General features: G+C 39.7%; 2 protein-coding genes across 2 annotated transcripts; both read left to right on the forward strand.

Moving 5' to 3' along the window:
* Positions 1 to 825: 825 nt before the first annotated feature.
* Positions 826 to 11,628, forward strand: CASP10 (caspase 10). The gene is made up of 11 exons (XM_065750527.1): positions 826 to 955; positions 3,086 to 3,423; positions 3,553 to 3,652; positions 4,303 to 4,438; positions 5,167 to 5,255; positions 6,341 to 6,377; positions 6,794 to 6,865; positions 7,929 to 8,017; positions 9,412 to 9,520; positions 10,174 to 10,678; positions 11,348 to 11,628. The coding sequence occupies exons 2-11, from the start codon at positions 3,110 to 3,112 to the stop codon at positions 11,502 to 11,504; spliced, it is 1,608 nt and encodes a 535-aa protein (XP_065606599.1). The 5' UTR covers positions 826 to 955; positions 3,086 to 3,109; the 3' UTR covers positions 11,505 to 11,628.
* Positions 11,629 to 13,559: 1,931 nt separating this feature from the next.
* On the forward strand, positions 13,560 to 23,759 carry LOC136057707 (caspase-8-like). Its single transcript, XM_065750530.1, has 8 exons — positions 13,560 to 14,741; positions 16,919 to 17,248; positions 17,478 to 17,583; positions 18,549 to 18,684; positions 20,197 to 20,273; positions 20,941 to 21,052; positions 22,125 to 22,614; positions 23,188 to 23,759. The coding sequence occupies exons 2-8, from the start codon at positions 16,938 to 16,940 to the stop codon at positions 23,345 to 23,347; spliced, it is 1,392 nt and encodes a 463-aa protein (XP_065606602.1). The 5' UTR covers positions 13,560 to 14,741; positions 16,919 to 16,937; the 3' UTR covers positions 23,348 to 23,759.
* The last annotated feature ends 1,537 nt before the right edge of the window (positions 23,760 to 25,296 follow it).

Below are 25,296 nucleotides of genomic sequence, written 5' to 3' on the forward strand. Positions count from 1 at the left end.
TTGAAATAAATGTGATTTCAGGCATTGCCATTAGTAAAAGAGTGTAATCAGTTAGCAAAATTTGTGCTATTACTGCTAGGTTTCAAGTATTTGCTTTACAACTGATTTTCTGAAGAAAATTCCAGCATGAGATTTGTCAGTCTCCCTTCAGCCCCGACTGCCTCTTGGAGTTCTTGCCCAACGGCCCTCTTAGACCTTTAGTGCTTGCTAAAGGTGGCTGTGGAGTTACCTCGGTTCTGTAGAAACGAATTGAGTGCATGGCGGCCAAAGAACCTGTTCGTTTCACAGAGAATTCACCCCGCTGGCTGCGCGCTGGGCAGAGCCCCTTCCTCCAGGCACCAAAGGGCCGCAGGGCCGGCCCTGCGTAAAAGCTGCATTGAAGCCGCTCTCAAGCACTGATCTCAGGTTGCACGTGTTTGAAAAACCCAGCCTCTGCTTTTTTTTTTTTTTTTTTTTTTTAACGTTAAACGTTTTAAGGGCTTTTGTTCCTTAGAAAAAAATAGGGGCTTAATACCGAAAGTAAAAGTAGTAAATAGTTACTTATCACTTCGTATACTCCACCTTGGAAGCCGTCGCCGTATTTTTGTTTTTTCCTGATTATTCAGCGAACTTCCCGGGCTGGGGCCAGGGGCGGGAGCTCCGTAAGACGCGAGTCCGACCGCGTGGCGGCACCGTGCGGAGAGCGGGGCTTGGACTGCCCGTGCGGCTCCGCATCCTGCGGTGCGGCTCCATATCCTGCGGCCCGGCGCTCGGCCGAGCCCTGCGGGGCGTAGCCGCGCATTAGCGCTCGTCGCGCGTCCCCGAAGTCTGCGCTCGTTCGGCGGCGGGCTCGTGCTGCGGTGCGGTGACTCAGCACGCGGGACGCGCCCGGTCGCGGGGCACAAAGCGGGCAGCGCTGCGTCCCGCGCGCACGGCGGCCGCCGGGAGAGGGGACGGGCGCGAATTAATTTGAAAGGTAGGAAAGGAGCGACAGAAACGGAAGGGGGGACCGAAAGCACGCGCCTTCTTTCCGCAGTCGCGCCGCTGCGTCCGGTTGCACGCCTTGTTCGCGGAGCCGCGGGCTGAGCTTTGCCGTTCCTCCGTGCTTTTGCGTTCTTGGAAAATCTGTTAGGCAGCGTTCCGCTCTGCAAAGCGTTAGAGGAGAAAACGGTCATGCAGCAGCCTTCACTGCTTGTTTTATGTGTTTTTCCTTCCCCTGGATGCTTTGCGAACCGTAGAATAGATGGGCAGATTACACGCCCTTTCTGCGCGTGTCCATGTTGTGCTTGCTGGCGCTCTGCCGCCGTAGCTGGGAACGTTGGGATGAGCCGCGGCAAACCTGGCGGGTGAGGAGCTCCGGGCCCTCGAGTGCCGCTTACAAAGAGTGGTGGAGGCCTCCAAAAACACAATAGCTGTAAACCGAGTGGGGGGGGGGGGGGGGGTCGAGCAATGAAGTGCTAGTATCTCCTTTCCCAGTGCTAGGAGGGCCAGGCCTTGTTACAGAGAGGAAAGAAGTTAAGGACAACTGGCAAATTCAGCACAGGTTTAGTGGCCTCGAGGATATTCTGAACTCAAGCAGAAGGTGTTTGGAGTGAAGAACATTCCAGGAATGGCAGCAGCACATACCTGAAAACTATTCTAAAGGCAGATGGAGGAATTTGTTCTGGGTCTTGCTTCAGTTCGATTTGCCGATGAAATGATTGTGTGCGCTTGGGCTATGCATAAATTGACCCTCTTCTCCTAGAGTTATGATTTACTATCAGGTTTAGTTCAGATTGTTGGCTCTAAATTACCAGTAGTCACTATTCAGCTTGAATCTGGATTTTACAGGCTTGTTGGCGTGGGCAGAGTTCAATTTACCTCAAGTTATTCTGCTAATTTTACTTGATTAAAGCATCAGAACAAGGTTTAGAAGTAGCTTGGCTAAATTAATTTAAATTCTGATTTACTGTGAAGCGATACAATTTTAGCATGTGTGTCAGATCATTGGCTGACATCCAGATCTTTTTGATACTAATTCGTTTCTTAAATGCAGATTTCACAACTTGGAATTCAGATTGAGGAGTGATTGGGAAGAACAGTTACTGAGCTATTAAATCTTGAATACAGGATAAAATGATCTGAGAGTTGATTGGTTGGTTTGTTTTTGTGTGGTCTCTGATTCATGACCAAGGGACAGAACAGGGTGCACGATTCCCGGAACCTGTCAACTCTCTTACTTGAAACATAGATGACGCTTCCATCCTAGCTGGGTGCCAGAACTTGGAATTATATTTTCTATTTATCCTTGAACACGAAATTGCAAAAATCTCTTTGCTCCCAGCATGCTATGATATCCTTGTGATCTGCTGAGCTGCTGTCCACCCAGGGCGCTTCAACAAATCTGAATGTGGAGGTTCTTCTTTCCTCGTTCTGCTTCCCTGACTTTTTTCCATGTGCTCTGTTCTGTAGAAAGCTTGGCTCATTCCAGCTGCCCTGAACAAAAGACTAAAACCCTACCTGCCTGTTTCGGCTGAAGGAAAGCACTGTAGCTCTTTTAAACAAGCTTCCCTATATAACATTGCACAGGCAAAAAAGACCTGCATAAGTTACGTGGAAGATGTTAGTTCATAGAAGGATGATTGCTCTGTATTAGAAACTTCTGTAGGATAAAGTTGCTTTTACAAAGGTTTTCCTGCAAAAGAGTTTAGTAGCAGATCAAGGAATAAGTGGTTTTACTGCATTCTCCCTGCTGAGAGTTGTAATAAGTAAGCAGGGACTCTTCCCACTCACCAACAGTGTAAAGAAGTGAAGCTCTGAATGTTGAAGATGATGGAAGGAAATAAAAGAATTCCGGTTGGAAAGGGTCTCTTGAGGTCATCTAGCCCAGATTTCTGATCAGTACAGGGCTGGCATCAAAGTTAGACACGACTGTTCAGAGTAGCTGCCAAACTTACTCTCTGTAGTTTAATGTTTAGAAAAGGAAGTATGTTTCATATCGATTTAAAAGGAAACTATTCTTTTGCAGAGAATTTAAGTCTTTCCAACCTTACTGAATGAAATCTTATTTATGATTATGAGGATTGTTGGAGATTCTAATGTTACCAACGTTTGATTTGACTTTCAGGCAGAGATCATCAGTGCCAGCAACATGGAGGATGATGTCAGCTTGCAGTTTCGTCAGCAGCTCCTGCTCATTGATGAAAATTTGGGGGCTGAAGATGTAGCAGCATTAAAATTTCTTTGTACTGACTTGATCCCCTTCAAAAAACTAGAAAGTGTACAGTCAGCAGTAGACGTTTTTCAGCTTCTTATAACTGAAGATTATCTGAATGAGGAAGATACTTTCCTGCTAGCAGAACTGTTATACAGAATTAAATATCACTCCTTGCTCAGTAAACTTGGCTATACCAAGGAGAAGGTGCAAGAATGTCTGCATGAGAAGGGAAAAGTGTCTCCATACAGGTAAGTAGTGAGATTCTGTTCTTTCAGTTAACTGCCATCTGTAACGTTCTGTTTCCCTTTAATTTCTCATACTGCTTTTAGTTTCTCCACCATCTGTTCTACTTTTGTGTCACCAAGTCTCTCTTACAGGCAGATGCTGTATGAATTGTCAGAGAACATTACCAATGAGATGTTGCAGGAAATTGTATTCCTCCTGAGAAACTATCTTCCAAAGCGACGCAGAACTATTGTATGTGGGGAGAGAGCCAAATATGCATATGGCAGGGAGGGAAGAAGGTCGGGGTGAGAGTGGAATGGGAGGAGAAGTGTGAGAAGTCTTTGGCAGAAAAGATGGTCTGTGACTGTATGGGAACTGTTGAATCATGGCCTGAACCACTGTTTGATCACCTGAGGCAAGCACTGAGTCAGCTGCAGGAGCACAGGTGAAGGCACTTCATCTGTGTGATGGGAAGGGGTGGAGTCTGGCTCCACCTCTCCCAGACCCCATTTAAGGGCTGACCACCACTGGGGAAGGATCTTTTGTTGGAGATCCCTCTTGTGTGGAGTTCCAGGCAAGCCTTGACTGTCAGTGACAGGTGAGGCTTTCCTTATTTACTGGTTGTCTTTATACCATCTGGATAAGCCATATGAAATAAACCATCCGCCTTCATTATTTTGTGTGGGTTCTATTCTTTTGGGGGTATTCACCCTACAGCGACTAAGCTGGTCAGTGTTGATAGGGTTAGCAAGGTAGAAGCTCACTCTCCCTGTGATGTAAAATTGACTGTTTGGACTTTATTGATAGGAGGCAAAGCAGATGATAGTAAAATTACTTAGAGCTGAAACAAATGGCTTTAAGTTCTAAGGATATCAATAAATGTATTTTATCTTCTTTATCAGACTGCTTTGGAGTTGCTGATTTTATTGGAAAAACAGGGTCTTTTAACTGAAAACAATGTGCAGACACTGGAGGAAGTCTTCAGAAATGTTTCACCCGATCTCCTGGAAACAGTAAACTGCTACAGAATGGCAAAAGGTGAGAAATTCAGAGTCAGAGAATACACTTCCTAAAATGCAGGAAGGTCTACTGTGGTCTGGGCAACTGAGCCTTAACGATCTACGTGTGCTTTACTAGACTGGGATTGCTCAGTATCTTCGCACACAAGTTCAGCATAACTGTCCTTAACTTGTGTTACATCATTATCCCCTGGTAGAAATGTGCTCAAATATTTGAGGCTATGCAGATCAGTCCAGCACATACAGAACTGGCTGAGAAATGAAAAATCTGTTTATAGTTATGCCATACTCCCCAGTTTCTAAGTGGGCATCGTTGAAATGATGACTATACTATAAAAGGAACTTCGTGATTTATAAATGTATACAGTCAGCTGGCAAAGCAAGTTGTGTGTTTGTCTAATATGTGGTAACTTTAATTATTAAATGTGTGACTGGTGATGTATTGCACTACAGTCTGTGACCATGCTACATTTAATGTCTTATGGAGTGACTATTAGCATACAGGGGAAAAGGTTCTACTTTATGAGAACCAAATTTTAAGAAGTGCAAAGCGAAGTCTAAAGCAGGTGTGTGGGTACTTCAAAAGATTCAGTCCCATATGCCTTCTTTGTCTGTTTCAAAGTTGTTTTATATTTTAGTACATCTTTCATTAACTGTAGATCTGCATTGGCTCTAATGTGCAGGTTCATAGGGATTTAACTAAAATGCACATGACTTCTCCCACTTATTTTCTTTTTTTCCTCTTAGTGTCTCTGCCTCAGCAGGAGAGTACTCTGCCAATCAAGGAATCTTCATCTTCTCATGCTGTAGACATCAGAATATTCAGTTCCCCTCAGGTATACTGGGGCATGTGCTGCCCACCAGGAATTTAGTGTTTGGGGTTTGTTTTTTTCCTTGCCTTCGCTTTGAAGCCATACTTGGTTGTCTCTGTGTTGTTTCACTAATTTTTTTCCATTTGATTTAGTAAGAGAACAAGCATATTTTTTTCTGCATATAAGAAGTACAGCTGCATATAGCATCAAAGAGTTTAAACTGGAGTACTGCTGTTGGTCATTTGCAATTGGGGGAGAGGGTGACAAAATAATTAAGAGAAATGTGACAGAGAGGTATAAGAGGGCCTTCTACAGAATGGGTCATGCACTGCGGATTTTTCAAGTTCCGTCTGATCATCGCTATCTCCAAGGATTAATACCATGTGTTGGCAATCAGTTCAAATGGCTACTTCTAAAGGGGTGTTCCCTTTTTTCAGTGTACTAGTCCTTCCTTAGTCAGGTGCTTTGCGCAGCTGCATGATGAAGCGGATTAAGAAACCTAACTTACATAGCCTATAATATTTTTTTGGGGGGAGGTGGGGGAGAGAGAGTTTTATTCCAGTACTGAATGAGGAAAGTGGTCTTCTTGACAGTACTTCCCAGAAGTGCAGTTCTGGTGGACAAGAGCTGAGGAAAATGGGCTATTCAGTATAAAAAGGGCTTGCATTACTTTATCTTTGAGTTATATTTGCTCTTCTTTCACACATGGCACTTGGCATGATAAGGAATTCAATGTCTCATTACAAAAATGTGTATTGAAAAAGAAAAAAAACAAAAAAGAAACATACTATCCAAGAGAATTGATGGGGGCAGTGTCAGACTCTTTTCTTTGTATTTGTGCTTGCTCACACCTATACTGAAAGAAGATTTGGAAGTGGGGAAAAAAATTATTTGATGTTTATCCTTATGGAAAAAACGTCTGCAGCTGCTTGAGATTTGCAGTGGAATAGTCTTTTGTAGTTTCGTTATGCTTCCTGCTCTTAGGAACTCAGTTTTTAACTGCTGCTTAGAAAGCTTTGGTGTTTATTAAGCCTACTTTGCTACAGCCAGTATGGAATATATGTCCACACAACAGTTTTAACATGTTATTTCTTCCACTCAAAAAATAGGAGACCTCAATCAAATCTGTCAGTTCCAGTATCAATGGTAAGATTTTCTGAAAACATTTAGTTTTGTTATTTTTGTATAATTTTAAATACTTTTATTTACTGCAGTAAACTTCTAGCATTTGTTTTAATGCAGCACACTTACCTTGCTGTCTTACCTTGAAGGGTCTTCTTTCTGCACAAGTAGATCTGAAGGATTTCTGTTCTTATGTAAATGGGAGGACATTGGCAAATCCCATGCACTTTATTAGTCATTTACTAGAAATGAATGTGTTTTTTACTAAGTGAAATTAAGGTTGGTCAGATTAGTAGCAAAAAGATTGTTTGTTCTTCCTGAGAAGAAAAAACAAGTGCTCTGTTTAAATACGTTTAGAAGGAATGGATCACTGCAACTGTTTATAAAACTGAACTATTATTTTGTGTGAGACATTACCTCAGGCTTCTTTTGCTGTATAGATCGTTATATTGAAGAACCTGGGAGCCAATGGGAGCGTGCTGGAAATATGAACCCTGTACCTGGCAGGCAAAGTTTGTCTTCTTAGTGTTTCAGTATGAAGCTATTTGTGCTGCCTGCAATTTAATGCCTTATTTAAAAGGACCACACCAGTTCTTGTACCCTTTCTGCCGTACCTCTGAGACCTTTGTAGAGGAAATGAGAAGATGTGCTGGGTTTCATGTGTCTCCATTCCAGCTCTGGAATGCCAGTTCTTCTCAGACATCTGTAGAACATCTGTTAAAATAAGCAGAAAATAAAAGGTCTGAGGATGGAGATAAGCAAAGAGACAAAAATAGGTATAGTTTCTGGCACCTTTGTACACTAGAGAGAGCATAACATGTAGGGTTAATGTTTGTGCATCTTCTGGTGGGTTCCTGGTATAAGAGAAATTAACATTACCAGTTGAGGACGTTACCAGGTGTTATACAGTGGAAATTGATGTTTTGAATGCATTAAGTAGCCTGTGATAGGTACAAGAGGGAGGGGAGAGTTTCAGCAGGTTAAGAAGGAAATAAGTTAGAAATAAATTACAATTTGGATCAGGTCTCTGAAAGGATTCTGTGGGAGTGACAGTGGGTATGTATACAGCTATCTTCCAGACATCACAACATATTGACCCATTACAAAGTATCACAGCACAACAGCTGCTGTTTTCTACTTTGAATTTTGAATGCTGCTTGCAAGTTTTGTCTTGAGCTATTATGAGTCACTTGGGAACCAAAAAGTGTTTTGTAATGGGAGCTTCATTTGTAAGTCACAGATTCTTCTTATGCTGCAGTTTATTTCTAATTATTTCCAATTGAAAGTTTAATTTGTCTGTTGCAGGTGGAGTCTATAACTGTACCACAGATATTTTTGCTCCCAAAACCAGTGGAAGCAGAAACCTTGCCTTTGTCTTGAAAATGCACATAATAATTGGAGACATGTTCAGACATGTTTTGCCATGTACATGACAGTGCTATCTCATACAGAAATAATTATTCCTTTCAATGTATACCATTTAAAATATAAAAAGGGTTGTACTGTAACTAAACTCCTTTTTGCTACGTATACCAGTATTAATCCTCATAAATATTTATGCTGTTTTTTTCCTAGGTAATGTGGTGCCTAGTCTTACACAGGTGTTCTCTGAAATGAACCTGGAGCTGTCTGGAGGATTCAGCAGCTTAGAAAATGAAACGAAGGTTTGAGATAATCTCTTGAATGATTATTTCTGAATATGTAGGTATGTAAGGTCTCCATCCCTGTAGTGGCATGCAATGACATGCGAGATGTCTCTGTGTCTCATGAGGTTGGTTGAGCAGTCTGATGAACCAGAACACTTCAAGGAGTGTTCTGGTAAACCTTGGAGTTTAGGAACATTACAATATGGAAGGACACAGTAGAGTGAAACAAGCGTATTACCTTTGGTGCTATACGCACACCGTTAACTCCAAATCATCTGGCATAATTTTGAGTTGCATAGTTTGGAGATGGCAGCAGAATGTGCCAGTAGAAACAGACAAATGTGCCTTTGCAGTTCTCCCTCTTTGGATGTGGCTTAGGGCACCCCAAAGCTTTTTCTGAAATTAATAAGATAGTGGAAAGCATGCGAAGACTTTGTAAGAAGGAGAAAAAGATGACAAGGCAAGTGTGTTTAGTAAACATGGCATGTAATGCATGAGGGGTCTTAGTTCAGGAGAAAAGATCCCTTTTGTGAGGTACCTTTTTAGAAGCCTTTTGTATATTCTTTAAGCTTCTGTAACCATTTAATTCTCCCTGTGTCTTTTTCCTTGTGATAAGCGCAGATATTGAGGGAGCACATTGCTGCATTTGTTTATACCTATTTAATTTCTTTAAGTTTTATGCCATCAGTTGATGTTCAGAATGCTGTAGCAAGCACTACTGTCTGCTACTCTTGAAGGAGTTTTTGGAGTGGTGTCTTCGTTTCCTTCTTCTAAAATGTGCAAAATTCAGGTGTTTTCTATTGCTCTTTCCAGTGAGCAGACAGGAACTGAAGTGGGGGAACTGCAACTTTAACATGAGTTTGAATATTATTTGAAGATTTGTTTTTTGCATTGTTTCTTAAAAGAGGATGCTAATTTTTAAGTCTCAGCAAAACTGCTAGTGAGGCAGGTTTATTCATATGTGAGATCTGTTCTCATTGCATCCCTTTTCAGAACTACTGGCTGTAGGCACTCATCAGTCCTTGGAAAATCAAATCAGATGTCTAACGTTGTGCAGTCTGAGGGTAAACCCTCTGCCATTTAAAGTTAAAATCTTTCTCTGACATTGGAAGACTGCCAACCCCCTTGTGATTCAGCTTGCATCCAGGCCACCAACTCAGTTGCTAAACTCTTTCTCTGCACTTTGATGGTTTGGTGATAGTGTGTCTGAGACTTCATCCATGTCTCTCCACACAGAGGCATTGTGAGTTCCTCCTGTCAAAAAGAACCTGGAGTCTTAAGATACCTCTAACGTTTTGGTTGCCAGTTTTTAAACGTGTTAAGGAAATATCATTCCTAGAGATCACACATCTGTCACTTGTGTTGAATAAGTTCACTCAGGCTGTAAGCTGTTTTTCTTATTCTTTTTACAGATGACAAGTTACAAAATGGATGGGCCAAGGAGAGGAGTTTGTGTTGTTATTAATAATGTTAAATTTGATGGGGTTCTTCAAGAGAGGAAGGGTTCTTATAAAGATGCCTGTAAGTTCTTGAAGTAAGATTTTCAAAGGGTTAATCTTACTATTTCCCCATGCACGTTGATTGTCTGGTATTGCTCTGTTTTATTGTGTTTCAGTAAATATTTTTAAATAGTAAATTTTTGATGTGCTATGTCACTTGTGTATCCTTGCAGGGAGGACTAAAAACTGAGTAACTACATTTTTCATGAAGTTGGATTGTTCTTTCATCACTTTAGGAATCTTTTCCCCTATTCTATATCAATTTATAAAGAATTTAAACTATCATTTTATATAATGTAATGCAGAACTCCTTAAGCAAACAGCTCTATCTGTACTCTTTATTCTGTTTCTCTTATTGATTAAACTTTATAATAGTCAAAACTGTACTTGGAAAGGAACATTCTAAAAAGGTTTCCAAAGAGATTTCTCCAATTTTCAGATGTAATTTTGAACTCAGTTTGTGATTGTACATTGTACAATGTCACTGTATTTTCTGAAACTTGTCTAGAAGAAATCAATTACTGTGTTTGGAATAAAGATGGCATCAGCTCGATTTCTAGTTGATAATAGTATAAGGATAATTTGCAGAAGGATCAGTGTATGAGGTCTTCTACAGTTAAAATTAGCTTGCATGTTTTCTTCTGCCTCAATTTTTCTTTTTATCTTTAATTACAGGGGAATTGGAGAGAGTATTCACATGGCTTGGTCTGGATGTGAGGACTTACACAGATCAGACATCTGATCAGATTAAAGAACTAATGCAAACATGGCAGCATTCAGAAGATCATAAGGACAGGGACTGTTTTGTTTGTTGTATTCTATCTCATGGAGAGTCAGGAGCAGTATATGGGAAAGATGGGAAGCTTGTATCAATCCGCATGATAATGGCCCACTTCACTGCCAGACAGTGTCCACAGCTGATTGAAAAACCCAAACTATTCTTTGTCCAAGCATGCCAAGGTAAAGAGATACAGCGTCCTGTCTATGTTGAATCTGACGCACGAGTTCCTGACTTCTCCTGTGAACAACAGAGCATTTCTCCTTCTGAAAGTATTCCTGAAGAGGCTGACTTCCTCCTAGGCATGGCCACAGTTGATGGATATGCCTCTTTCCGGCACGTTCAAGAGGGTACTTGGTATATTCAGGCCTTGTGCAGCAAGCTACAGTTGTTGGTACCAAGGTAAATACTTAATTATTTACTTAGCTCTTTTATGAAAAAATGGGAACTTCTCCCTTTTCCTTTAAAGCCAAATTCAAATAGTAACACTATTCCATGTTCTGAAATATCAGACCATCAGTTTAACTGTTTTTGCCTAACTGACCTTTGATATATTTACATTAACACTAGTATTAGCATAGACTTAATCTGGACTATCTTGGACAACTCCTACCCCTCAAAAAAAAAAAAACCAAAACCCTCAAAATCCCTGAACTTCCAGTCTGTATTGTACTAGATGGAGCCATCTGTTTCTAAGTGAATTTAGATGAAAATATTTTGCTCCATTCTTTTCCATTACTGAGTGTCAAGTCATAGAATCATAGAATGACTTGGGTTGAAAGGGATATCAGAATTAGGAAGTTCCAACCCTCTGCTACTGGCAGGATTGCCAGGCACTAGAAGTCAGAGGAAAATTTTTTTTATTTCTAGCATAGCTGAAATGAGATCAAAGGAAGGTAAGCTTGTAAAAAAAAAAAAAAAAAAAAAAAAAAAAAAAAAGGGTGTGCTTTGTTTTACCTTTTGTCTTTTAAATGCTTATAGCCTCTAGATTATCTGAGAGATGTTACAAGGGGAAACTGTACCATCTGCTCATTAATAAATCATTTATTTTTGCTTTCTTTTTGGCTGCAGGGGTGAAGATATTCTGTCCATCCTTACAGAAGTTAATGAAGATGTTGGCAGGCGTGTTGACCGCTATGGGACAAGGAAACAGATGCCCCAGCCAGCATATACCTTAAGAAGAAAACTTATATTTCCAATACCTAGAGACCCTCCACCTTCACTGTGATACTGAGACTTTGTAAATACATCTTTTTTTGTCAGCACATCTCTTTAAATGCAATTCACAACACCTGTTTAAGGCAGTTACTCAGACTCCTGTGGAACTGTTAGTGGCAAGTCAAAGCTTTTTTCTTGCCAAATAAACTTTGAAGCTGAGCTGGAAGAGATGCAGTTATTGCAGTCCTCATGCCACCTATTTACATCATCTCTGTGTTCAGAGTTTTCAAGGTTGGGAGAAGCAAGTTTCTGTGATGCTAGACACTCTTGTACTGGTGCAGACTGGAGGTGTAAAAGTGTTATCTGTCAGCATACGGATTGCATATGTAGCCTTCTGTGTGTCCTTTTATATCAGAACTAGGTTGTTAACTGTCTGGTTTAGGCTCATCAAATTTTACTTTGCATACTAATAATTTTTAAACCTACTTCAGAAACCATAAGCTGTGTTCACAGAGAAAGACAAAGTTAGGAATGAAGAGGAGAAAGTTTAAGTAGTAGGTGGAGAAGAATTTTTCATTTTTAATTTAGATTACTTATAACTGTTGAAATCACTGATTTGTTCCACAGTGCACACTGATACCATCTAATAGCTAATGTGAACCTCATGTACAAGGAGATGTTTTCAGAATTGAGTATGGACAAAATGCTGTAGTATTCCCTCTATGAAACCTTGTTAACCATTGTTTCTACATCACTTCTTATGGAAAAAAGAGTGGAAGAGCTGTGCACTGTTAAATAATGATATTCAGTGTTGTATCTGTATATGTTGATCAGGCCGATGAACTTAAAACATTCCATTTTCTGATTTCTTATTTTAGGATCTAAAATGCATTTGTATGGGACACAAGGCTCCTTATTGATTCTGCTTCTAGCAGAGTACGTTTTAGAGTCAACCAAAATAACGTAATGTTATTTTGTTAGAAGTTTTTACCATACGTAGGCGTCTTTCCCATTTGTTACTGAATTTAATTTATAGTTCTTTTTAAGAGCTTAGGGGTGTGTGTGTGGGGGGGGGGGGGAATAGCAATAATAAAAAATTTTGTACTGGGCTAAATCTTACCTCATTTCTGCCTGCCAATGTGTAGAATGTAATAGAATAAATTCAGATGAAAGAGGCCTTCAAAGATCATCTTGTCCAACTGCCTGACTACTTCAGGGCGAAACAGAAGATAAAGCGTATAACTGAGGCCGTTATCCAAATGCCTCTTAAGATGCTGACAGCATGGGGTTTCTTAAGAAGCTTGTGTTAGTGTGGCTGCTACATTTGAAGTTTCATTTATGTCACAGGTAAAAAATATCTTGTCTGCTAGTAGCATATATAATACTGTAGTAGAATCACCTGGTGTCTGGCTCAAAATTAGTGTTCAGATTTGGTGCTCTCCTCTTTTGTATGTTCAGGTAGCAGTTGAATTCTAGCAGTACAAGTGTTGACAAGCATCTAAGAATCGTAAGAGTGATTTGGGTTGGAAGAGACCTTAATGACATTCATGGTGTAACTGTGTCAGTGGACAAGGAAAAAGCTGCTGATGTCATCTGTCTGAACTTCAGTAAGCCCTTTTTCAGAGTTCCTCATAACACCCTTCTCTCCAAATTGGGAATATATGGATTTGACAGGTGGACCGTTTGATGGATGAAGAACTGGTTGCAGATGAATATCACTGACAAGTTGTGTCCCTCAGGTCAGTACTGAAACTGGTGATCTTTAATATTTTCATCAGTGATGCTGACAGAGGTATGGAGTGCACCCTCAGCAATTTTGTGGATGATACCAGGTTGTGTGGTGTAGTCAACAAACTTAAGGGCCAGGGTGCCATTCAGAGGAACCTAAATAGGCTCAAGCAGTGGACCCAGGTGAACCTCTTGAGGTAAAACAAATCCAAGTGCAAGGTCTTGCACCTGAGTTGTGGTAAGCTCTGCTATCAATACAAGCTAGTGGATGAAAGGATAGAACACAGCCCTGCCAAAATGCATGTGGGGGTACTGGTGGGTGGTAAGCTGGGCATGAGACAGCAGAGTGTCCTCAGCTTAGAAAGCCAACTGAATTCTGGGCTGCATCAAAAGAAATGTCAGCAGTTTGAGGGAGATGATTTCCCCCTCTCCGTCTGCTTGGTGCTGGTGAGATCTCACCCAGAATACTGCATCCAGATGCAAAACCTTCAATACAGGAGAGATGTGGATCTGTTTGAATGTGTCCAGTGGAGGGCTGCGAAAATGATCCAAGGGGGTGGGATACCTTCTCTGTGAGGTCATGCTGAGAGAGCTGGGGTTGTTCAGCCTGGAGAAGAGAAGGCTCTGGGAAGATCTGATAGCAACCTTTCAGTATCTAAAGAGGATTTGAAGAAGGAAAGAGGCAGACTCTTCAGCAGGTTTGCTGTAATAGGACAAGGGGAAATGATTTCAAGCTAAAAAGGGGGAGATTTAGATTGGATATATAGAAGATTTCATATAATGTATTTATAATTGGATATAACTTATTTGGAAGGTCTGTAAAGAGGGATTTGTATCATTGACAAGTCCTGTCCATACTGACAGCTTTTGTGTAGGAGTGGTTTATCCTGGCTTTTGCCAGTAGAGGCCAGTCACTATGGTGAGTTGCCTCAGCATTTTTCACTTCCTCCAGACCAGCCTTTCTGGGAGAGCTGAATTCTTGGTGGGTTGCTGTACAAGAAATTAAATAGATCATCGAGACAGTTCTTGGTGAAGCTGGAGCAGCAAAACAGGGCTGCAGAAGAGCTGAGGGGAATTGGAGAGACTACAGGTTAATGAAAGAACGGGAATATTTTGGGGAACAACAAGAGAGAAATAAGAAGTGAAATCGTACTAACAGGAAGAACAGAACCAGAAGGGGTGTTCCCTGGAACGACTGTGTGATGAGAGACGTCTCTGTCTGGAAAGAGCTATCTTAGCCTTGGTCTTGTCTGCAAATATTTTTCATACATTGCTGATGATGGTTTTTTTGCCTCTTTAAATCTGCAACTGGAACCTTGATTCATTTAAGAAATAAAGCTACTGATGAAGGAAGAGAGACAGTGAGGCATGGGATGACTTCAGAAAGAACTGTTTTGGACCTGAAGATCAGATAGAGCTTTTTCTATCTCTCGGCACCATTTCCAATCTTTGGATGAAAGGAAGACTTATGCCATTGAATGTCAGACAGATTTGCTGAGCTCTTATGAGAGTGTGCCCTTTGGAAGAAGTTTGTAGGCACATTCTATTGAAGGGTATGTTATAATTTTGAATTATAAAGGTAGGTAGTTTGAAATCAGTGAAAGGTAATTTTTGTTGTGAACTTTGAATATATTTCTATTCTGCAGTTTCTTTTCATAATACTGACTTTGAGCTTCAGATACGAACAGAGGGGTTGGTAGCTGTACTGATTGCTGTTCGTATGTTTCCCAGTGAATGGGGGATACTAGTGACTGTATGGGAACTGCCGAATCACGGCCTGAACCACTGATTGGTCACCTGAGGTGAGCACCGAGTCTGCCACAGGGGCACAGGTGGAGGTGATATACCTGTGTGATTGGAAGGGGTGGAGCCTGGCTCCACCTCTCCCAAACCCCTTTTGAGGGCTGACCACCACTGGGAAAGGATCTCTTCTTGGAGATCCCTTCTACGTGGAGTCTACTGCGAGCCTTTGTCATCTTTAAGGTGAGCCATCTTCCTTTTTGTATTACTTGTGTACCATCTATATATAGACCTATTCAAATATACCGTCATCTACATTATTTTTTGCGTATTATCTTTGAGATTACTCACGTTACAGTGACCAACAGGCCATGCCTGGAACTTTAACGCTGAGGGTAGAGTTTTATGCATCAAAGAGGATGTAAATGCCAAAACTTAAATTCTGTTTAAATTATTTTACAAAAGATAAAATATGAAAGAATTTCAAAAGGATGCTCAGCCTTTCTGTTTCCTGCATACACTATGTACTGCTACTGAATATGGTGCTGATATTTCACTTTAGGAAATAATCTTCCATAAATATCCTTGTTAAAAGTAGGCTAGGTGAGTTGAAGTGGAACTTCAGAGAATGGAAGTAGGATGTGGAAGATCTAGTGACACAACAGGATGATGGAACTAAAATATTTTTAAATGCAAAGATATAATTAATGCATGCCTCTCCCACTATCTTTTAATTAGAATTTATAGTTTATCACAATTTAATGAGCAGTGACTATGCTGTTCAGCACGTATTCTCAAAAGCTTTGGTTACTTTTGTAGGTTTACTATTTTTTCCTCACAACCAGCGCAACAATTTCCTGAAACCAGAAGAGTGATAAGTGGAGAAGGAAGCTGCTGCGTAATTCTCACAGCTTATTGCTTTGATACAACTTTTGTTCTGTAAGTCACATGACAACACAGGCCATAGTACAACATCCAGTACTTTCCCTGAAACTTCCAAGGCAATGTCATTCACTTTTCAGAGCTGCTTCAGCAGCCTCCCAGCCTGTCTTCCCATGTATGTTAAAGTGGCTATTTATGGTGCAAGAAGAAAGAGTTTGCTGTCGTATCGGTTGTGGCTTTATTTTAGTGAAGTACAAGAAGACCAATGCAGTTAAACGTTGTTTTAGTGTGCTCTTGTATTCAGAGAGGCTTAAGTACAGTGAGTAGATGGCACATCCATTCCAGTGGCAGTAATGTTGTGGGTTTGAAACTTGTTTTCTGACTTTTTATTGTGCTCAAAAGCTGGATGCACGAGTCAAATCTATTATTTCAAGAGCTGATGGTGTGGCAGGTGGTGGTGGAGGACGACGATATTTGATGTTCAGTAAAACAGAACTGCTTTGCCAAGAGTTCTCCTGGTCTTTTTGAAGAGGTTGACATGATCTGTATTTGATTTGAATATTACTGAGAGATGGGGACTGAATTTGACTTTCTTCAGGTGAACCAAAACAGGAAGAGGTGCTTTGTTTACACTGACCAAAGTCAGAAGCAGTATATTGAAGTAACTAACTAGCTTAGAAAAATTGTGCTTTTATGGGCCCTTACCTTTGTTAGGACATAAAACTATGACTTCGTCATAGTGCAAAATCTGTCAGTCTCATTTACCGTGTAGTCTGATTTTAAGTGGCTCTTGCTCCCAAATGGAATCATAAGAAATGACAAAAGAAACAACAGCAATTTGCCCAGATAGTACATCTTACGTATCAGTACATGCTGTTATTGAAACATACCGCAGGAAGCAAGAAGGATCTGTTACTTTCTGTTTTTATTTTTGTGCAGTTTCTGATGTTCTTCCTTAAGTCCAGAGAACCAAAAGGGCTAAGCACCAAAGCTGTATTTGCAGGACAGCCTCTGTCTATTGCAGTATTTTTTATTACATATATTTATCTTGGACTATTCTACATGTCATGATACCTTTTGTAATCACGTTGTTGCACTACTGTTACTGACAAATCAAATTCTCTCTGTGTTTAGGTCAAAATCTAAATGTGAAATGAGTGCAGACTTCTGCAAACTCCTTTTTGACCTTTCTGAGGCTTTGGCCACAGAAGAACTGGCAGCTCTGAAGTTTCTCAGCTTGGAGCATGTCCCTGTGAGGAAGCAGGAAGGTATCGAGGAGCCCAAAGCTTTCTTTGAAGTGCTGCAGGAGAAAGGGATGATTGAGGTGGGGGACCTGTTCTTCTTGAAGGAGCTGCTCTATCGGATCGATCGGATAGACCTTCTGGCTGCCCACCTGGGCTCCAGCAGAGAGGAGGTAGAGAAGGAGCTCCAGGTCCCAGGGAGGGCAAAGGTGTCAGCATACAGGTAAGCACAAAACTAGTATACTTCTGCAAGCAAAACCTACAACAGTTCGGTTGTGTACTGTCTGTCTTGTTTTCTATCTGCAGTGTTATTCTTATGAACAGCTCGGCATAATTGTATTTATTACAGCATGACTACCTGACCGTGTGAGCTTGGAGACCATGTTTTACATTTTGCCAGATTTACTTCTCATAAGTTTCTTAATCAGTCTTTCTCTGTCCTTTAATACCAGACAACTGCTACATGGAATTGCCGAGGACTTAACTCCAGAAGATGTCAGAAGTGTAAAATTCCTGCTGCAAGAAAAATTACCAAAGAATAAGCTACAGGATAATGCTGTAAGCAAAATGATCTTGATAAGTTTCTTGCAAAGCTGACTCAGAGTCTGCCTATTTTAAGACAGGAGGAAGGAGAGAATAGTGCACTCATGAAAATTCCATTCTTCAAAGATTTGTGATGGTAGCCAACTGGGCTCCATGACAGCATGTACCGTTTTTTCTCACTGCTTTTTCCTCTCCTGTTTTCATTTGGTCTCCACCACCTGCTTCTTCATCTTTTCTACGTGCAACGTTTGTGATGTTCTTCCTTTCATCTTTGCTTGACACTTGTAAGGCATTTCTACATGTGATGTATCTAATAAAAGCGATGTTTGCTGGATGAAAGGCAATGTTTTGAACATCAAAATATGAGTTCTCAAGTGAGTTCTGCTACAAGTTTTTGTAATTTGGCCTAACAGAATTTTCTCAGAAATGTATTAAGTTTGGTGAGCTAGCCTAACACCTGTTTTGTAAATAATGAAAAGTGCTTTGAAGGTATTTAGTATTGCAAAGAAGCGTCCTTAGAAGTCCTCTTTGTACTGTAGCACCTATAAAAAAAAATTCAGCAGGTTTACCTCCATCTTGGTGGACAAATCCACTTTAAATATTAAAGTCATCCTTGAAGACATTTCCCGTGTTAGAAAATGGAGACTGGTGCAGCTACTAGGCTTACAGCAGTTCACTGGAATGCAGAAGCAGAACAGAATGCCATGTTATTATGTGTTTATTATGTGTTTAAGTGTTTTGCACCACTATAACAAAGCAGGATAACCTAGCCATAGGCAATTTCTACAGATCTGGTTGTAACCTTAGTGATTTGTTTTTCATTCACTTTGCATCCTGGCCTTTGATTTAATTAAGTTTTGAAGAAAAATAAATTGAATCTTAATGTTGATCAGTCTTTGGGAATTGCAGTTACTGAAAATCACTGTATGATTTTGGGTTATGCATTTTTGTTGTTTTATGTTTTTCTTTTTCATTACCAGTCAATGTTGAAGGTATTAGTGGAAATGGAAAGAAATGGGATAATTAAGGAAGATGACCTAACAATGTTAAAGAGTATATTAAAGGTGTTTAGAGCTGACCTTAAGAAAAAAATTGATAACTATGAAGAAAAAAAAGGTAAATCAATTAATCCTCTATTAAGGAGTAGAGCTGATTTTATGATTTCTTGTCTCCATCCTTGGGATATTAGGATATTAGGAATCTAGGGATGACACTTCTTTAAAGTATATTAATTAGAACAGCTCTTGTTACACATGGTTACTAATGTTCTCTGCTACTTCACTATCACACTGTATTTTCTTGTACTTCTCCCTGAAATATTCTGCCCCTTGTAAGAGGTATGCCTCTCTGCTATCTATACCTTAAATGCAAAGGAAGCAGTGTAGTGCTGTTTTTGAACAAGTCCAGCTTTTCAGACACTGAAAGGAAGTGACAGGCAATTGCCTTGGAGAAGCTCATATTGTGTTGGGAAACTTTCAGCATTGTTTTCTCTTAATTTAAGAAGTCTGTGAAGACCAGGTTCTTGTCTGGTTTGACCGTTTGCTCTCTATACCAGATGTGAAATTTAAAGAATTTCAATATATCTGGGCTGTTGCAGCTGAGCTGATGGCTTGTGACACCACAGATGAGCATTACTCTGGGACACAGGATATGTTAACCAGCAACAGCCGAGATATATTAAATGTTTCCCCGGAACATCTTTTCAATTGACTCAGGGTGGTTGTTTTCCTTAAGCACATCTATACAGCCAAGGAGTTACCTGTAATGTTACTGATTAGTTCTCCATTGGCATGTCTTTGTGCTGCTGACCTATGCTTGTATCTACAAAAGCAGAAGAAAATGGTTAAGGAAGGTTGGGATAAACTAGCCCCTTGCCAGGAGAATGGCTTTTTAGTAGTATTGGTATTTTTTTTCCCACTTCATAAGCAGGAAGATAGCACACTTATAGATTTTTGTTTTCCTGACAATTAACTTAATGTAAAAGGAGTGTCATGATTTACTTCCTTGTGTAAAACCCTGGGTATGATGATTTATTCACTTATTCCTGTCACTTGTTTAAAGCAGTGTTTTCTCACTTTGAGAAGATCTTGCATTATGTTAGTGCTCTGCATACTTGGTGTGTCTACCAAAACAAAGTCCTCTAGAGAAGGGACAATAACTTCAGAAGTAAATGAATTGGCTGCAGTGTATTGCTACAAAAAAAAAAAAACAAGTTTACTCTCTTACTTATGTATCCCATAGTGGAGTTACTAGTGAATGACTCTTCTGGAGTGGCTATCACATTCACACTACTGTTATTTGGATCTTGCTACCAATAAAGGAACCAAAGGAATTGATCAATGTACAGTCATTGTGAGAATGCAGTATGAGTCATCTCTGGTCTCAGGTTGCTGTGTGTGCACAGGCCCAGAAGCTCAGTTCTGCTTAATAACTCTTCTATTAATGATGTCTGACCAGGGGTGTACAATCTTAACACAACTGTATGATTTGTTCCAAGAAAACTGCACAGCTTCATTCCTCCACGTTCTCTCTGTGTTGGTTTTCGTTTGTTTGTTCGGTGTTGAAATATGCAAAGGAGAAAATATTTACCCTTTTACTCCCAAAATGTTCTGTTTATTTCCCTCTTAGACAATGGTTTGAATGAAAAACTGAGCTTTCCACTCTGTGAATCTATGCCGCCACCAGGACAAGAAGCAGCGTACTTGGTGAGAAATACCTCAAGATTGCCTTTGAAATGTTCAAATCTTGGGAGCAGGGGGGCATAAATTTTTAAGGCTAAGTGAGTGGAAGAGATAAAAGAGAGGGCTACTGGTGTGTTTTTTTGGGGTTTTTTTTTTTGGTTTTTGTTGGCTTTGGAAGAGTTCTTGCTCTCAAAAAAGGACCAAGCCTTGTCCTTTAGTGAGGACCTGGCAATCAGCAACCTTTTAAACAAGAAAGGTCATTTTCCCATTTGTCATGGGAAGAAAAGAAATCTGAAGGAAACTGGAACAGGAAAGTCCTGTCCAGGAGTACTCTGAACAGATGAGCAACATCTGTTATCTTGCTAGAAAGCCAGAAGGACTCTTGGAGTGAATGGTATAGTGCAGGAACTCTTCCTCCATGTATGCAGATTTTGGTTAATGGATACTTGCTTTCTGTCATTCCAAAATCATATCCTAAGCACAGAGAGAGGAGGAGGGTTTCAAGAAGAGTGAGCAACTTCCTCTCACCTGTACCTGGGGCTGGCTTGTACCTTTAACTTTTTTTTTGTAACTTTTCCATCATAACTATTTTTTGTGTGTTTAGACATGGAGTAGCACCAGTCTGTACATAGCATATCTCTCATTTTGGGTGATTGACACTGCTTTCGTGTATGGTGTCTCTGTTTTACAGCTCATGGAATCATATAATATGGAAAATAACCCCCATGGTTACTGTGTGATTCTGAACAACTACCATTTTAAAAATCCAGATGAAACCAGAGAAGGAACAGTGGAAGATGGAAGTGTGTACTTTTTTGTTTAATTCAATGATTAGTTTGTTCTTTTGTATTACTCTCTGAAAGAGTTATCTAATCTTTACTGTGAAAAATGATTGCTTGCACTGAGCTCCTTTGCCTCCAAATTAACTGAAATGGCAATCACTGTAAATTTGAAATACATAGTTTCCAACAATTTAGCCGATTACTTTAAGAAGGAAGCTGTTTATGTTGTCAGAAAAAGCATCATCTTAATTGGTTGTATGTACCAAAAAGTGAAGGAGATATTACTAATTCACTCTTTCACTTTCTGATTGCTTTTAATTTTTACCTGTCATGGAGTAGCATCTTCAAGATCCTAAAAATCTTTAAATAGCATTTAAATAATGCTCAAATAAATGCAGTTATTTTTCTGCTTTATAACTTTCAGTAATGCTTGTTTTCTTGCAGGAATCACTTATTTATCTTAATAAACTAAGATCTGTTTCAAGAAAGTACATATCACTGATATTTTAACTCCACCCAGCCTGTCTATATGCTTCTTCCCAGCTATTTTATTGCTCCCGACACAATACTCAAGTCAATGTTTGCTGGGAAGTCCATGCAGCATTCTGTCCTTGCTAGTACATTAGCAGGTTAGCCTGCCTGCCTTCTTGCTCCATTAATCACTCTCACAGAAAGAGAGATCTATTTCATTTAAGCATGGTAGTTTGTTGTTGTTAAGAGTTACTACTTCCTTAACTCTAGCTAAGGGTTGTTCTTAAGCATCTGAGATGACCATGCAAATAGTGAAAGCCTTTTATAAAAAAAAAAGTATGCTTCACTAAATTGTACAGATTAATTTTGAGACAGACTTAAACCTGTGTTTTTAATAGTAATGTTGAACTTGATTGCTTAATTTTTCTAATTTTTGTTTTATTAAAAAAAAAAAAATGGGTCACTTTCTAATCAGACTAGGCAAGCTAAGAGGCAGTCAGGTGAATTTATTGGTGGGATCTAACAATTCCAGTAGCTGTTCTGCCACAGAGAGCCTGATGTTTCAGCATCTTTCTTGTTACTGTTTATGTTTAAAAAGTACCTTCTGATTTTTTTTTTTCAGAGGCTCTGAAGAGAGTATTTAAATGGCTTCAGTTTGACACAATTGAGTACATGGATCTAGAAGCAAAGCAAATGTCTGCAAAAGTTAAAGAATATAGCAAAAAAGATCATAGCAACATGGACTGTTTTGTTTGCTTCATTCTTTCACATGGTGAAAAAGACAAAATAAAAGGCGTTGATCATGAACTTGTAAATATTAAAGATTTACTCTCCTGCTTCAGTGGATCTAATTGTCCTTCTCTTGCTGGCAAACCCAAGCTGTTTTTCATCCAGGCCTGCCAGGGCTCTGTAGGTCATCCAGCTGTCACAGTAAAGGAAGACTGTTCTGGTCATCTTGAGATGGATGCTATCCCTCTGCCTTCTATTCCTGACCAGGCTGATGTTCTGGTTGGCATGGCTACTGTGGAAGACTTTGAGTGCTATCGTTCTATAAAGACAGGCAGCGTTTACATTCAGTGCCTCTGTGACAAGATGGAGTTACTTTGCCCACTGTAAGTCTGTTTTTTAACCCAGGTACAGATTCAGGGTTGTAATGCTGGAACATCACACATAAGCAGGTGTGTTTGTGTGTGCATGTTCTTAACGTTTTTCTGACTGATAAATGATTTTTCTTCCATTGGCACCTGATAAAAGCAAATTTGTTGGGTAGTACACATGCAGAAAATCAGTATCCTTTACTCACAATTCTCATTGTTGCCTCCCTCATAAACTTGATTTAGATTAAATTTTTCCTTCAGACACTACCTATTCGTGATGTTCAGAGAGCAAGCTTGGTGAATGCGTATATTGGTTCTGTTTCATTTGAATTTGCTATTCTGAACACAACCAAAGTAGAGGACTGTGTTAGGTTGTAAGGTGATCCTACATGGAGGTTGTCTTTATTCCCCAAAACACATTGTATTCTTCAGTTACACGATAGAAAGTGAAATTTTAGTTGCAGGCAAGGAGAAGGAAAGATAATACCCTTCCAAGATCTCTCTTTATTGAAACAAACATAGATCAACTTCTGGCCAAGTAGCATATTCTGTGAATTTTAATGCAACTTTTCTTCATTTTTGTTCAAGTCGCAAGGATCTCATAACCATCCTGACAGAAGTGAACAAGGATGTGGGAAGAAGAGTATTAAATGGGTGGAAACAGATGCCAAAGATAACATCAACCCTACGGAAACAATTTATCTTCCAAATTCCCCAGTGCCAATCAATTGAAGAGCAGGAAAAATAAGAATGTCCTCAATAAGGAATAGCTTCTGGAATGGACTTTCTCAGGGAATTTAAGAGAACTTGCAAGAGCAATTGTCTGGGTCTGTGTAGTTGCTGTCCTGCAAGGAGCCATCTGACCTAAATTTTTCAAATGCTGCATCATTTAATGAGTCTTCACAAACTTAAAATGGTAGGTCTTCTAAGGCAATGGGGGAGTATAGACTAGCTTTCCTGTCCTTCAGAAACAAGGAAGTCTGTTCAACCATGGTCTTTAATGAGGAAGCAATGTGATTTTTTTTTAAGTGTTATATGTCACTGAAATTATCATTTCTATCTGTTGAGAGGATAAGTAAGTCTTTGAAATCTGCAGAAAAGAACAAGAAGATCCCTTCCTAGGGAACTTGTGTAATGATATAAATGATTTACCCAGAAGTGACTGGAAGCTGTGTAGTTTTTCTCAGAAATAATGTCTCAGTCCAGAAGGACCCAAAAAAAGTTGATTATTATGTCTGGTTCTTTTCCTTCACATTTCTTTTGTTTGCTTTGTTTTATTGATTTGCGTGACTGGGCAGCATTGCTGGTTAGGATTTTTAATAATAAGCTTCAGTTATGCTCTTCCTCAGAGTGCTTGGGAAGCAATCTTTTGAAAGGCTGCTGACCAACGGAAGTAAGGTCTCACTCAATGAGATTCACAACTCTGAGATGCTGTCATCTCCTGGCAATTGGCTGTAGCTTTTATGGGCTCTGTTGTAATAAATCTCTTGGTTGTCACTTCACCTTTGTTTGTGGTGGTTTCCTCTGAGGAGCTGACTGAGGGACAGTAAGCATAACAAACCTTTGCTTCAGCTGAAGAAGTTATTTTTACTTTCAGTGAAGTATTCTATGGCAGCCACCCTGAGGGAAGGGTGGCATGTTGACATTCTTTCATTAACAGATGGAGAATTGGTAGAAAAGAGTAAACTTAAAGTTAGGACGCCCTTGATAATGGGAGCTGATGTCAGTGAAGCTGTTCTTCCCTTGTATCTTCAGCAGTGTGTATGTAGTATGTGGGAGCCATCTGAAATTCTAATGGCTACGTTCCTTTTGAGCTTTACAACAAGTAAAGTTTTTCATTTTGATTCTTTATCAAGTTCTGCTTTCTTTTAATTTGGATTTTTTTTTTTTGAGATCTGTGTCTAACTGTAATGCAGAGGTTCTTTATTCAGTTCTGTTTGTCTTCCTGAAGTGAGGCATTTTTACTACTAATTCTTAGTATGTTGACAGTTACTCTGCTTACCATTTTCACATTCCAAGTAAAAGAGAGAATGTCTGTTCTCAGAATCACAGCTCTGTTCATACAGGTTTCATAAATAATAAATAGATTGCTGTTTATGGCAGATGTTAGCAGGTGTTATGGGTTGTGATGCATTTCTATAGCTGATGTTTGCTTAACTGTTGAGGAAATGCGACAATTCACATTTTTATAGCGTTTTCATAAGTGAAACCTTGCTATAAATGTAGTAGTTGATTTTTGATATACGTGTATATTTGATTTTATGGACATCTAGTTAAAATGAAATAGCTGCTTGCTCTGTGAGAAGCTTGCTGTGGAAGGTGGCAACTGCTCCAGTAGAATTAGGAGATAATATTACTGGTATTAGTGAAGTGATGTGTCTACAGCATTTCTGTTTCTTTCTATGTCTTCATGTCAGAGATGAGTGTCCTCTCAGACTAGGTTCTTCTATATTCTCCACATGAGGTGAATTTAATGTCTAATATCAAGTTTACTTGTTTGGTGTTACTTGGGTTTTTGGTGTAGTAATAATGAACATAATATCAAAAGATAGGAGACATTACTTTTGGAGAAGCTGTTGTACATACAAATAATTTCAGGAAGGAGTCATACTGTGAGTTTCATAGATTCATAAGGTTGGAAAGGACCTACAAGATCATCTAGTCCAACCATCCTCCTATCACTATCCCTACCCAACT

The sequence above is a fragment of the Cyrtonyx montezumae genome, unplaced genomic scaffold (genome assembly GCF_038088225.1).
Source record: "Cyrtonyx montezumae isolate F1298 unplaced genomic scaffold, pur_monq_1.0 scaffold_7, whole genome shotgun sequence".
Taxonomy (NCBI): Eukaryota; Metazoa; Chordata; class Aves; order Galliformes; family Odontophoridae; genus Cyrtonyx; species Cyrtonyx montezumae.